At 36.7% G+C, this 13,127-nt stretch overlaps 1 protein-coding gene across 4 annotated transcripts in view; it reads left to right on the plus strand.

The window, feature by feature from the left end:
• Positions 1 to 10,766, plus strand: part of LOC124555060 (probable histone-arginine methyltransferase CARMER) — a 103,386-nt gene extending 92,620 nt beyond the window's left edge. For all 4 annotated transcript variants that reach the window (XM_047128835.1, XM_047128837.1, XM_047128836.1 and 1 more), the window contains exons 11-12: positions 3,133 to 3,266; positions 7,619 to 10,766. In XM_047128835.1, the coding sequence (XP_046984791.1) occupies positions 3,133 to 3,266; positions 7,619 to 7,735 (251 nt within the window). In that variant the 3' untranslated portion in view covers positions 7,736 to 10,766. The remainder of the gene's footprint in view (positions 1 to 3,132; positions 3,267 to 7,618) is intronic.
• Positions 10,767 to 13,127: the final 2,361 nt, after the last annotated feature.

Consider the following 13,127-nt stretch of genomic DNA (forward strand, 5'->3'; position numbering starts at 1 on the left):
TAAATCATTGATTTCAATATTTCTGTTCTTTTGGCTGACAAATGAAAGAATCCCCAGACTTAAATTTGGAGCATATCTTTCTCTCCCTTTGCTAAATAATAAAATTAAGTCACACGGCATCTAAGGCTCTTACTCTAAGTAGAGCTATTAGTCAATTTACATTTCTTGTTAATTTTTTTGTTTTGATCCAGGTGTTGTCAATCACCCCTAACTTATCTGAGCAGCTTCAAAACAAAAATATTGATCTTCCCCAGGCCTTGACTAATGTTACGAGTATCTTACACCTTCTGTCAAAGGAAAGGGCAAATGCAGATGACTCATTTAAAGCCTTGTATAATGAAGTGAAGACATTCACTGGCCAAACTTGACATTAAGGAAGAGATTCCAAGTATTTGTTGCCTTCAGTCAGCATATAACAATGTCCCTTACACCACAGAAGAAGAATACTACCGACAAGCTGTCTATGTGCCATACCTGCACGATTTTTGTAACTCACATAAAGAATGCTTTGAATCTCTCAAGGAAAGAGTTGCACCCATACAAAACATTCTTCCATAGTTGTGTATTACAACAGATTTCTGTTCATTGGATGCTGCTTTTAATTTCTACGAAGAAGATTTGTCACATAAAGATATTGCACAAAGTGAGTTTATGTTGTGGAGAGAATAGTAGAGTCAGGAAAATCCTTCTAATCTTCGAAAAACAGCTATGAGTTATCTTGAAAGACGTGACAAGACAGTCTTCCCCAACATTTATATCCTTCTGAAATCACTCGCAGTTCTTCCCATTTCTGTCGCAACTGTAGAGTGAACTTTATCCAGTCTGAGGAGATTGAAGACTTACCTAAGGAGCAGTACATCTGAAAGTAGCCTTAACGAGCTTGCTTTACTTCCTGTCCACAGAGACATTATAGTTAGTGATGATGAGGTTCTTGATAAGTTTCTAAGTGTACCAAGAAACCTGGATGTTGTTTTGTAAACATTGTTCTATGTAAAAAGTGAAGTTCCTTGTCAGTTCGATAAACAATTAATAAAAAGATTGTTTCTGCATTGTCATTTGTCCAACAGTCAGTTTAATAACCAATCTTGTAAGGGCTGTCAAAAACAATTTCTTGGTGAGATAGCTCCTGACTTTTTGTATTCAGTTATCAAATACTTGATTGTAAAGTAGACAAGAGACATTCGAAATTTGCATATGACTTCCTCAGAAAGTTTTTAATCTAAATCCAGCCCTCTGATTTTAATTCATTCAATATTATTTCTTGTTGACATTGATGTGTTCTCATGTGAATCCATTTTTGAACCTAACATTTCCTCTTATTTCCCCCCCCCCCCCCCCCCCCCCCTTCATTTTTGTGTTACGTCTCAACTGTTATTAATGAATAATAATGCAATGACAGTAGCGACTGCTCTGGTTTTTAAGCACCACTGCACTTCTGTAAGAAGCACTAGCTGAAAGTTCATGAAATTAGCTTGTCCCAGTGACTTGAAGAAGCAAACTTGAATAAGTTCTTGTGTCAATGTAAACGCCTCAGAAATTTTGAAAAATTTCCGCTACCAGTCACAATAAAAGATTATTTATTCATCAGTCGAATTAACTCGGGTGATCCTGAGGGAATTAGATTAGGAAATGAGACACTTAAAGTAGTAAAGGAGTTTTGCTATTTGGGGAGCAAAATAACTGATGATGGTCGAAGTAGAGAGGATATAAAATGTAGACTGGCAATGGCAAGGAAAGCGTTTCTGAAGAAGAGAAATTTGTTAACATCGAGTATTGATTTAAGTGTCAGGAAGTCATTTCTGAAAGTATTTGTATGGAGTGTAGCCATGTATCGAAGTGAAACATGGACGATAAATAGTTTAGACAAGAAGAGAATAGAAGCTTTTGAAATGTGGTGCTACAGAAGAATGCTGAAGATTAGATAGGTAGATCACATAACTAATGAGGAGGTTTTGAATAGAATTGGGGAGAAGAGGAGTTTGTGGCACAACTTGACTAGAAGGAGGGATCGGTTGGTAGGACATGTTCTGAGGCATCAAGGGATCGCCAATTTAGTACTGGAGGGCAGCATGGTGGGTAAAAATTGTAGAGGGAGACCAAGAGATGAAAACACTAAGCAGATTCAGAAGGATGTAGGCTGCAGTAGGTACTGGGAGATGAAGAAGCTTGCACAGGATATAGTAGCATGGAGAACTGCATCAAACCAGTCTCAGGGCTGTGAAGACCACAACAACAACATTCATCACATGACTGGTTTCGGGCTTGTGCCTATCCTCAGGTGTTTATACATTCATGTACATGTTTATATTGCTGGAGATCACTGTATAAATACAAAGAAAATTATTTGCTGGTGACTAAACAGATACAAGTGGAACAATTGTAAGTGGCATTACAGATATGTTTTTGACAAATGCTGCCTTTTACTTACAATTGTTCCACTTGTATCTGTTTAGTCACCAGCAAATAATTTTCTTTGTATTTATACAGTGATCTCCAGCAATATAAACATGGACATGAATGTATAAACACCTGAGGATGGGCACAAGCCCTAAACCGGTCATGTGACAAATAATCTTTTATTGTGACTGGTAGTGGAAATTTTTCTACACCTTATAAAGGAACAGTCACAGAGTTCAACAGTATCCACTATGGATAAAATTCACCTCGGAAATTGCTTGCAGAAGCTAATCATTAGTTAGTGGATGCAAGCCTTTCAATGCATACAATCATGCTTGACATCTATGGGCATCTCAATGTGGGCAGCACTCTACAACAAGTGAATATCTTTCAACTAGTGCTGATTTTCTCTGCTTCTGGCAGCACCAGCAAAATCGTCAAATTATCATGGACAAACAGTACTTGGCCTGTATGGTAGTGTCTGACTGTTATGTTATCCAGAATGCAGAAAATTCTTCCTGTCATTCATTATTGTAGCAATGATACAACTAATCTGCATGATCTAGTGTTTCCTTCCAGGTTATTTAATTTGGAACCAGCTGCTGTTTTATGTGCTGTAACATAGCTTTATATAACCAGTGTGTTTTTCCTTTTAATTTTGCATGAAATATGCTAAAGATAGCTGTGCAGTACAAATTAAATTCGAAGTGTTTCATTGCATTTCAATTCATGCAGATGGTCAACCGAATATTCACCCAGGATCCATTTCAAGTACTGGACGTCAACGAGTATGTGCAGGAACTGCTACATCTACCCAGGCTGCCCAGTTGATAGGTGGTGGAATATCACCAACGTTATTTACATCACCGGTTAGTAATTCTGTATTTAGAAGTGTGTGTGTGTGTGTGTGTGTGTGTGTGTGTGTGTGTGTGTTTCAGAAAGGCAGTGATGGGTTAGGAGCGTAGTAGCGTATTTATTCTGTGACAATACAATTTTAGTTTTATGTACCACAGTAGTAACGATTGTTGCTGAAAGTATGTGTCTGCAATAAATTAGGTTCCTGCTACTGGTCTTACAGGCAACTAGTGATTGTTGTTGACTTTGTACTCAAGTCAAAGATAATGTTAAATGTTGTGTGGCATTGTCAGTTTGATTAATTGCCCTTCTCCCGCGGTAGGAGACAGTATTACTTTAAGCGACTTGATATTGCAGATATTCATAGCTCTTGCTTCTTTCTCATGCAGAGACTGTGATTAAAGTTTGCGCTTAAGTCACAAACAGAGATTTTTTGCAAGTTGTCTGAACAGGTTGGTTTTATTTAACAATTTGCATACTTCGCAAATGAAATGAAGATGTCATTGTTATTAAAATTGGGGAATGAATTCTTCAATATCCTTTCAGGAGTTTACTGTTTTTGTTTTGTAACAAAAGTTCAAACTAAACTAACAGTTATCAGTGGGAACAGGAACATGTTATTACCTGTCCCAGGAAATTTGAAGGCCTTGCCAGGGAGAGGAGGTAGTAACAACATACTTTCTAATAAAACTGGAGTGCTTCTACGCACTACACATCTGTGTGCTAATGCCCTGTATAACATAATGATTAAACGCTGAATATCACTTTCATTCAACAATGTTCCTTGTGAGCTTGGTATCACATACTCAGTGCCATATTTATGAATTCAGTTTTGTCAAAAAGGGCTGCCAGCTACTTTATTTTTGATTATTCATTTTTCATAAAAATCTGTAATAGTATGTCTTTTCTAAAACTGTGTGTTGTTTTTAGACTTATTTATTATGATGTCTTATAAAACAGAATCCCATAGGCAGGACTTTTTTTGAGTTTCCTTGCTAGCCTGTGTGACAAAAGCTGTTAACTTTCTCATAGTTGATGTTTTGTGGTATTGTTCACCATATCACAACATTGCTTTCTAACAAGACATTTATCCATCGGATATTTTATTGCGTGCTCTTTCTTTATTTCTTTGCCTTTTTGAAGTAGTATTTGAATCCCATTCCCCTCACCATCGTCTTTTCCTGCTGAAATTTGTGCATCGACTTTCTCAGCGTTAACAAATTGCTTGCACCTTTTGTCGTCTTTTCCCTCATCAGAAATTTAATGATAGCAGCTAGCTGTAGTGGCAGCCTACAAATGAGAGCATTTTCTATCATTTTACTTACTTGCACATGGGAATTGAAGCAAGCTTTTCATCTTTGATATTTCCTGAACTATTTAAGACATTGTAATTCTGTTTTCACCCAGATGAATTGTAAAATTTAATTAACTTAAAACAGATACTAATCTGACATGCATACATGTGGTTGGACTGACACACCAACTGGAAGCTAAATACATGGCATCTTAGGATGATTCACCATTTGACTGTAGTAACAGTTCTGCTCTTGTTTCTGCAGAGCTTTGAAAGAAACGTGAACATCATAACGATTTCGTAAAACATACTATAACATTGCATCATAAGTTTAATGTTGAGATTAACACTCCCATTACAAAGTTACATCAGTAACAGCAACAAAAATGAAATTGTGAAAGAATGTGGTCATGAACACTTCCTTAAAATTTCATTTGTCAGATGTTTGAAATGCCCACCATCTATTGCAATACTTGTTAGCAGTTGTTACTGCAAGGGTGTCTGAATGGACCAAAGAGATTCCATAAACATCGTAGCATGTGCTGCACAGTATGAAGTTTTAAATCCTCTTGAATCGCCAGGACTTCTGCGTAGATGTTATCTTTCAGTTTTGCCCAGAGAAAAAGTTCAGTGGAGAAAAGTTCTGTGGCATCAAATCAAATAAACAAACAAACAAACAAGCAGGCCAACTGACAATATCTTTACATCCTATCCAGCGAGCAGGAAACAGCTGGGCTAGAGCGTTCTGAAAAATAAGCAAGTAGTGAGCTGGGCAGCTATTGTGTTGGTACCACATACATCTACATATTTCGAGTGGTACTTCCTCTGGGAGAGCTGGCAGCACTTTGCTAAGAAATGGTGTGTGTCATATTTTACCTGTTAGGTTTCTTCAATGAAGTACAGACCAGTCACATAGTCTTCGATAACCCATCACCATACTTTCACTCTCAACTGCCTCCAATTTTCAACCTGCCTCAGCTAGTCTGGGTTCTTGGTGATGCAATAATGCATTCAACTCTGCATGATCGTAAATGTAGTTTGATTGGCACAAATAATTCCAAGAAGAAACACGTTGTCCTGATCTTGCTTCAGAACCAAGTGACAGAACTCCATGTGTCTTCTCCCGCCTTGCTTCTTCCCCCGCCTTGCTTCTTATGAGTAAAAACTGCCTGAACATCTATTTTGCTTGATATGCTCATTACAGGCTTGTTAATACCCTTTGCAAGGTATTCCAGTGCACTTTCAATACAAACTGTCATTCTTGTTGTACACCTTGTGTCAGGATACCTTTGTGCATACAGTTCAACTGTTGTCTTCATGTTCCTTCTGCATTCTGTGCGTGGTAGTATCATATCCAGTTTCTCTTGATTTGTGAATGAAGCATATTTTTTTAAACCAAACAGCACTCAACACACATGAATAACACAGACAGAATGAAAGCTACAATTCCTTGGTGCTCATTTTATACTGGTGTTGCAATGGTACAAAACAGTTTCCTCCTTGTGCAATGTGACATATTTCCCTAAGTGCCTATTAAGAACTTCTTTGTAAGATAACCAGTGGTTTCATGTTCAAAAATGGTAAATTATTTCTAACTATTATAATTACCCTGAAACTAGTAATTTGATTATGAAGTGTAAAATGCCATTGAATTGGTCTGTTTTAGAACTATTACACTAGTGAGGGAAATTACTATAATTTTATTTGAAAAAGCAAAGTTGATGCCACTATCTCTGTACTTAATGTAGCAATGGAAAGAGACTGTGTGTAGTTTAGGTGAGGACCTTCGTAAAATTCTTTTGGGTGAAAACAAAATTAATATACCTTAAATGGTTCCAGAAATAGTTGGGTCAGCAGCTTAGCATAGTCACTTTGTATAAGGTAGTGTCTCACTAATCTCAGATAAATTTCAGATTGGTCCAAATTGCTGTGATTGAGTTTGTTGTTCTCATCTCAAAACACAATAAGAAAATTAATGATACTATTGCATGGAAAAGTGGGTTTCAGGTTGTTTGATCTAAAAGTTCGACATCCCTTGATGTGACTCGTGATAGAGGACTTTACAGAGAGACAGTTGTATCTGTCCATCGGTGTAGCTTATCCGAGAACACAGAATATTCTCTCTCATTATAATCAAAACCATTTGCATAAGTGGAAACAGATTATTTTATTCCAGGAACATTGTGAGCAGTTTCTATGTTTCACATAAGTGTACACTTTTGTTGTTGCTACATGGCAACTACAATAATAAATTGGTACATAATTACCCTAGATTGTGTAGGATCTGATGACTCTTACTGAATTTAATACAAAAATAATTAATGGCATCTCCAATGATATAGTGTCCTTGTATAGAAGACTGGACAAAAATTATGAGATTGGCTGCTGTGATTTGCAAGTTCTTATGGCAAAGGAGGACTAGTGCTTGACATACCTACATGTAAACTTGGTAGTTTCACCCTTGCTGACACAGAGGTTATTTTTGAAACTCACGAGGAGGATTGCATCCACACACATTGTTGGACTGCAAAAGCATTCTGTCCAGTCTGTTGTTCTAAGTTTCAGAGTGGGGTGATCAGCATTGGTGACTGAGTGGGTTTTCATTGTCGTAATCTGCTCGATTTTCTGTGTCAGCCAAACAGTTTGAGGGACAATTTCATTGTGATTATTTGTTACAATTTCCATTCAGTTTTGTGTCCAAAGTAGGCTCTACCAATACTTCCTCCTACTTTATTTTGCCAACATTCGCTAAGAAACTCTGAATGAACATACGGTGACCGATAATCGCTGTCTGTTCTCCTTACAGTTACTGGACTGCTGCATTCAGGTACCAAGGATCTTTTTGTAGAATTTTTTCACAAATAGTATAAAACATCACTGTGTTAGTGTGTAGTATTATTAAAATTAAGAATATATGTCTTTCAACTTTGTACAAGTGGGACATGAAATGGAAGAAACCTGGATGAATCTGTTTTTTCAATGTTTGGTACTGCTACATGACAATAACAAATTAAATTATTGTGTTTCTCTTTGTAATATTTATATTATTATTATTATTATTATTATTTTCAGACTCATCAACTAGTCCTCCAGAATACTTCTCATTACCCAGTGAACAACAGTTTAATGATAGGAGACTATGTAACTCCTGGCAGCACAGTGTTGACAGCACAGAGTTACAGACAGTGAGTCCGTGGATATAACAAACAAAACTGAGGTTTTTACTTGCAACTTGTGTGTAGACTTTAAGTGGAAGTACCACTTTTTAAGGGCTGCTAATATTTTATGTAAAGTGGCTTGCTCTCATGTTGTAAATCCGAAGAAAAGTGTTGTCACCTCAACTACCTCTGAGATGAGCTCTGTGTGTGTGTGTGTGTGTGTGTGTGTGTGTGTGTGTGTGTGTGTGTGTGTGTGTGTGTGTTTTGTGTGTGCACACATGCGTGCATGTGCACACATGTGCTGTGCATACTTACGGATTATTTCTCAAAGGATTGAGAAATGTAGGTATCACTACATAACAGACGAAGATTTTACCAAATTTACATAAGAGAAGACTGACTTAGCATGCATAAGTGTAGAAGTATGAAGGATTGTAGAACTGGAGCATGTATTATACAGTTCCATCTTGTATTCAAAAGTAAGTCTTTTACAGCTTCTGTGAAGTATACATTCAGCTGATGCCTGATAAGCATAGATCAGGAGCTACAGTATCTGTGCCTCTGTGTTGTGGTGTCAGTTTTCCTGAGTTGAATGGTGGTGTGTTAGTGACATATAGAATTTAAATGTGTGTGACCAGAAGAAGGAAAATGAACTTCTCAGTTTGGTTGCAATTCCCTCCCCCCCCCTGCCCCCCCCCCCCCCTCCCCCAAATCCAGTATTCCTATGTGAGTGCTTATTGTTTTAAATGACAATGAATTTAAAATTGGTTTTAATTTATTTTATTTGTATTTTTATAATTGACATTTTTAATGTTTAAAAATGCCTTATTGCTGATAATATGAAGACTTGTACTATGTACGTTTTTTTAAATACATTTTATAGGTTTTAATTCTAAATATTGTAACAATGCCAAGTAATGAAAACCTTGGAACAAATGTGAATGTGTTCGTTTTAGAACATTATGCGAGTGTAGATTTACTATTTTACTTTCAAATCAGGTTTAGAAAAATTTTGATTTTTCCCTCCCCTCTCCTTATCACTAGTTTTTTGTGTTGCTTAAAATTTGTGTGTGATAGACATTACTAGAAACTTACTGTTTGATATTGTGATGTATTTGATGTATTCAATTATATTAGCCCTTCAAGTTGGTAGAGTCTGTGCGCATGCCTAGTGCACTGGTGGTAGTTTATATGTCTGGCTGCTAATGAACTTGCCGTAGTTAGGAAATTATTAGTAGGAAAGAAATAAAGGTTTCAGAAATTAACAATATATGTTTGGTATGATTAAAACATACATTATTATTTAAAATTGGTTTTCTTTATACAATAGCTTGAAAAAATCTTTGAAACAAAGTCCTACACTGCAGTCTCTGCAGCAGAATGCTGTTTCTTGCAGCATACTGTTCATCTCATTTTAAGCTTGCTCTTATACGGTTTGAAATGCCTTGTTGTGGGTGGGTCAGGCATAACACCTTCTGAAGGGCAATCACACAGAGGTTAAGCTACATTATTCCTGTGAATTTCCAGCAGTTCTGGTGTGAGTAGTAGCCTGAAATTTACATGTACTTCTTCCTTTGTCTTTCCACCGGCTTGATAAAAAATAAAGGCATCATGCTTTATAGTATTGATTAACCTTCTAAACATTTTTATGTACTACTTTACATCTTCTTCCTTCCTTGACAGAAGGTTGTATTTCCAATCTTTCAGATCTACACCACCGATAAAAATATTGTGTTATTTAATGCACTGAGGCTTTTGTACTCTTCTGCCTCTTGGGGTTACTGTAGCAACTAAATCTGCAGCATAATGGTTAGTTTCACATGTGATTATTTCACATAAATATGTCTTTTTTTTTTAATGCTTCTGCTGCAAAATTCACCTGTATCACAGGTTCACATTCACCAACAAACAGTGTTTTTAAAGGCAACAGAAGAATAGTTGACTTCTTCCCACATCCAGTCTTCTTCATACTGACATTTTGCACTGGTGCAACTCGTGTGACGTCCTCATGATCCTCAGTTTCTACTTCACGTTTTTTATTGTTTCTTCCAAACTGTCAGTATCATTGTAATCATCAACTGTTGTAACAGTTAGACTGCAAATGGCGAGTACACACTCAGAATACTGCCAGTCCAGATGCTCACAGTACGTGAATACATACTCGGGGCACCCAACTTGAAGGGTTAATAAATAAGTTGCATTGTATTCTTTCTTTATTGTTCAGAATATTTCTTTGTTGTGGTGATTAATATGTAACTACACTTGCTATCTTTAATAGATACAAAATATGTGTAAAACTTAGTGCAATGTTGCTGTCATTGTGATTTACACATATTCTGCATGGGAATTTTGTGGATGCTTGCCATACCTTCTGTTGAAGTAGAGAAACATGTTGCAAAAACAGTTTTATAACTGTGAGAGTGGATTGTCACTACACAGTGAAGTTAATAGGTTGTCTGATCTGTATATGAGAATCAAATGCCTATTGGCATGTAGAAAAAGTCAGTTTTTTGCACTGCAGGTGAATAGGCACTTACCCATGAAATATTCAACAGAATAAGTGACTTCATGGGAACAAGACCTTGCTAAGCTTTATTCTGGGAAACTATATTATTGTAGTGTTCATGACTTCACTGTGTCAGTGATTAAACATTTACAATAAGAAGTTGTTTTCACATATTTAAATGATGTGATAATATGGGCACCTCTTTTTTATTTTATTTTTTGATTGTTTGTGACTTCACTCTTTTAGTGATGAGGATTTTACAGTTGCTTATTGTCTTCATACCTGTAACTGTGTGGAGACTTGTTTGTTTTAGTGATCATGACTTCACTGTTTTTCAGTGATTGTAATTTACAATTCAATGTTGTTTTCAACTCTGTAATAATGTGATATGGGACCAGAAGTTCTCAACTATGTGAAAGTATTGTACTGTTTTCTTTATTTCTGTTTTGAAAAGTCCATCCTGTTGCAGATGAGTGTGATTTAAAAATGGATTTGGTAATAAAATTGTGATTGTCAGGAAAAAATACACCAATTACACTACTTTTAAGACTTTCATTTGTAGGCATTAAATACACTTGTTTACTTCCTTTTCTATGTCTCATTTACTTCTGCCATTTAAAAGCAAAATATTCTGGAATCAAATCTTTGAAACTAAGTAACTGCAGAGAAGAAGAGGGTGGGGAAGGAGAGAGGGGGAGAGAGAGAGAGAGAGAGAGAGAGAGAGAGAGAGAGAGAGAGAGTTAGGGGTGTTATTTAAATTAACAGTTTGGTGGCATAAGTCTGTATTTGTTAAGAAATAAGTTTTCTCCTTTGTAATAGTTACTGCCAAACATCAGAGTGTAAAATTTACCGAATTATTGTATAAGCTACTATAAACGTGTTGCAGTTCTTAATATATAAGAAAAGCTGTTGTAACTGCTTCAGGTGGCCACTTTTAGATTTCCTTAGTTTACTGAAATAGGTCAGACAGGCATCTGTTAGCACTTCAGATTATCAGATATGAGCATATGTTCCTTCATTGTATGCTTAGTTTCCTGCTTATAGAAGTTAACTTGTATGTGCTATACTGTGCTCTACTGATGGTGCTCCCTACATTTGTTTTGCTATTGAGAAACACAGAAATTGGCATTTTCACAGTTGACTGTTTTCAGTAGGAAAGGCTCAAGTGTTTTAGGACAGTGTTTTATTTCCTCAGCTGTTGTTTGCTCAAAACAAGTCTGCACAACTCCCACACAGCTCCAATTGAAAGAGTTTGTTGTTTCTCCAGTCCAATTCAGCTTCAAAGGTAAGTATTTGTTGCTGTGTGTGTGTGTGTGTGTGTGTGTGTGTGTGTGTGTGTGTGTGTGTGTGTGTGCGCGCGCACACATAGGATTATTCCAGAGTGTTAGCAGTGAAAGCATAAAACAAACCTGTGGATACATTGATTATTTACATTTATGTGCTAACATCGGATGAAAATGAAGAGGGATTGGAAAATATATATGGGCAGACTGAGGAAATGAGAAGAAAATGGGAAGGGACAAGTAAGAACTGGAATGATGTGAGACTGTAATAGTATAGTGGGAAAGGGAAGAAGGGACAACACAGTTGGAGACTTTGGACTGGGAAAGACAATTAAAGGGGATAAAAACGTGGAAAGCTCCAGGTGATATTGATAGATATCAAATGGCTTTTATAAAAATAGCATTAAGACAGCAAAAATCTTTCTAGATGGATATGCTGGTACATACAAAATTTACTTGTATGAGATACTAGGACAAGATTGAAGCACATTAAGAAAAGACAACAGATAAAGAAATGAGATGTTGAGAAATTGAAGAATGTGGGACTATAGGAAAGAGTGTAGTCACTAGGTTGAAAATGGGAATATGACAGTTCAGAATAATACAGAAAACTGTATAGTGAACTAAGAAAGTTTACTGAGTATGCTAGAGAGGATTGAATAAGGAAACAATTTGAGGAAATAGAAGAACTGGAAAAGAAAGAAAAATTGGAAGAAATGTACAGAATAGTGACATCTTCAACAAGAATATATGCCAAGAAAGTGAACAAACAAGGGATGTTAAATAAATGTGGGGAAAAGACCATATGTATGGAAAAGGAGAAGAATGTTTGGATAGATTATATGGAAGAGTTATATAGTGCACTGGCAGATAACATCAGAGTAATCTTGGAAGATGAATGGGAACGGAATGACAATAACAGGTCATAAGATCTTGGAATGGGCATTGGAGAAAGAAGTTTAGGAACTCCAGGAGAAGAAAACATTGGACATTGATAGAGTACCATCTGAGGCACTGAATGTCTTAGGTCCAAATTCAATAGCCAGGTTGATGGAGGTAAACAGAATGTCTGACAGGAATTTGGTGTGAAGATTTACTTAACACCAATGTAGTATGTTTACTTCGAAAGTGCAATGCAAAATAATGCAAAGACTATAGAACAATTAGTTTCATCAGTCCCATTACAAAGGCTGTAATGTGTCATGCTAAAGAGAACTGCGAAGAAAATGGTTCAAGTACCTGCACATGACCATGACACTGTTGGTGCCTGAGCTGAAAACTCTCCATGTGTGCCAAGGAGTATGTGCCCATAGTGACTGGGGCAAGAGACTCTAAGTAATTGATTCTTAGCCAAGTAGCCATTTCTCAGGCTGGGAGAAGAATACTTCACCCAATACGTGGTTTGTACAAGGACTGATGGCAGTTTCTTGTTGGCCACAAAGCCCTTATTCTTTGTGGAGAACATAGAAGGAATGCTAGTTTTGATAACAGCATCCCTTGTGATTGACACTCCCCATAATTATCCAATGGTTCAGGGCACCATTTACACTGAGACCTGCTCTTGCAATCTGATTACAAGCTTTGCACCAAATTGGAGTGACAGGGGGCCAAAGGAGAATAGGGTTGCTACTGGG

The sequence above is a fragment of the Schistocerca americana genome, chromosome X (genome assembly GCF_021461395.2).
Source record: "Schistocerca americana isolate TAMUIC-IGC-003095 chromosome X, iqSchAmer2.1, whole genome shotgun sequence".
Lineage (NCBI taxonomy): Eukaryota > Metazoa > Arthropoda > Insecta > Orthoptera > Acrididae > Schistocerca > Schistocerca americana.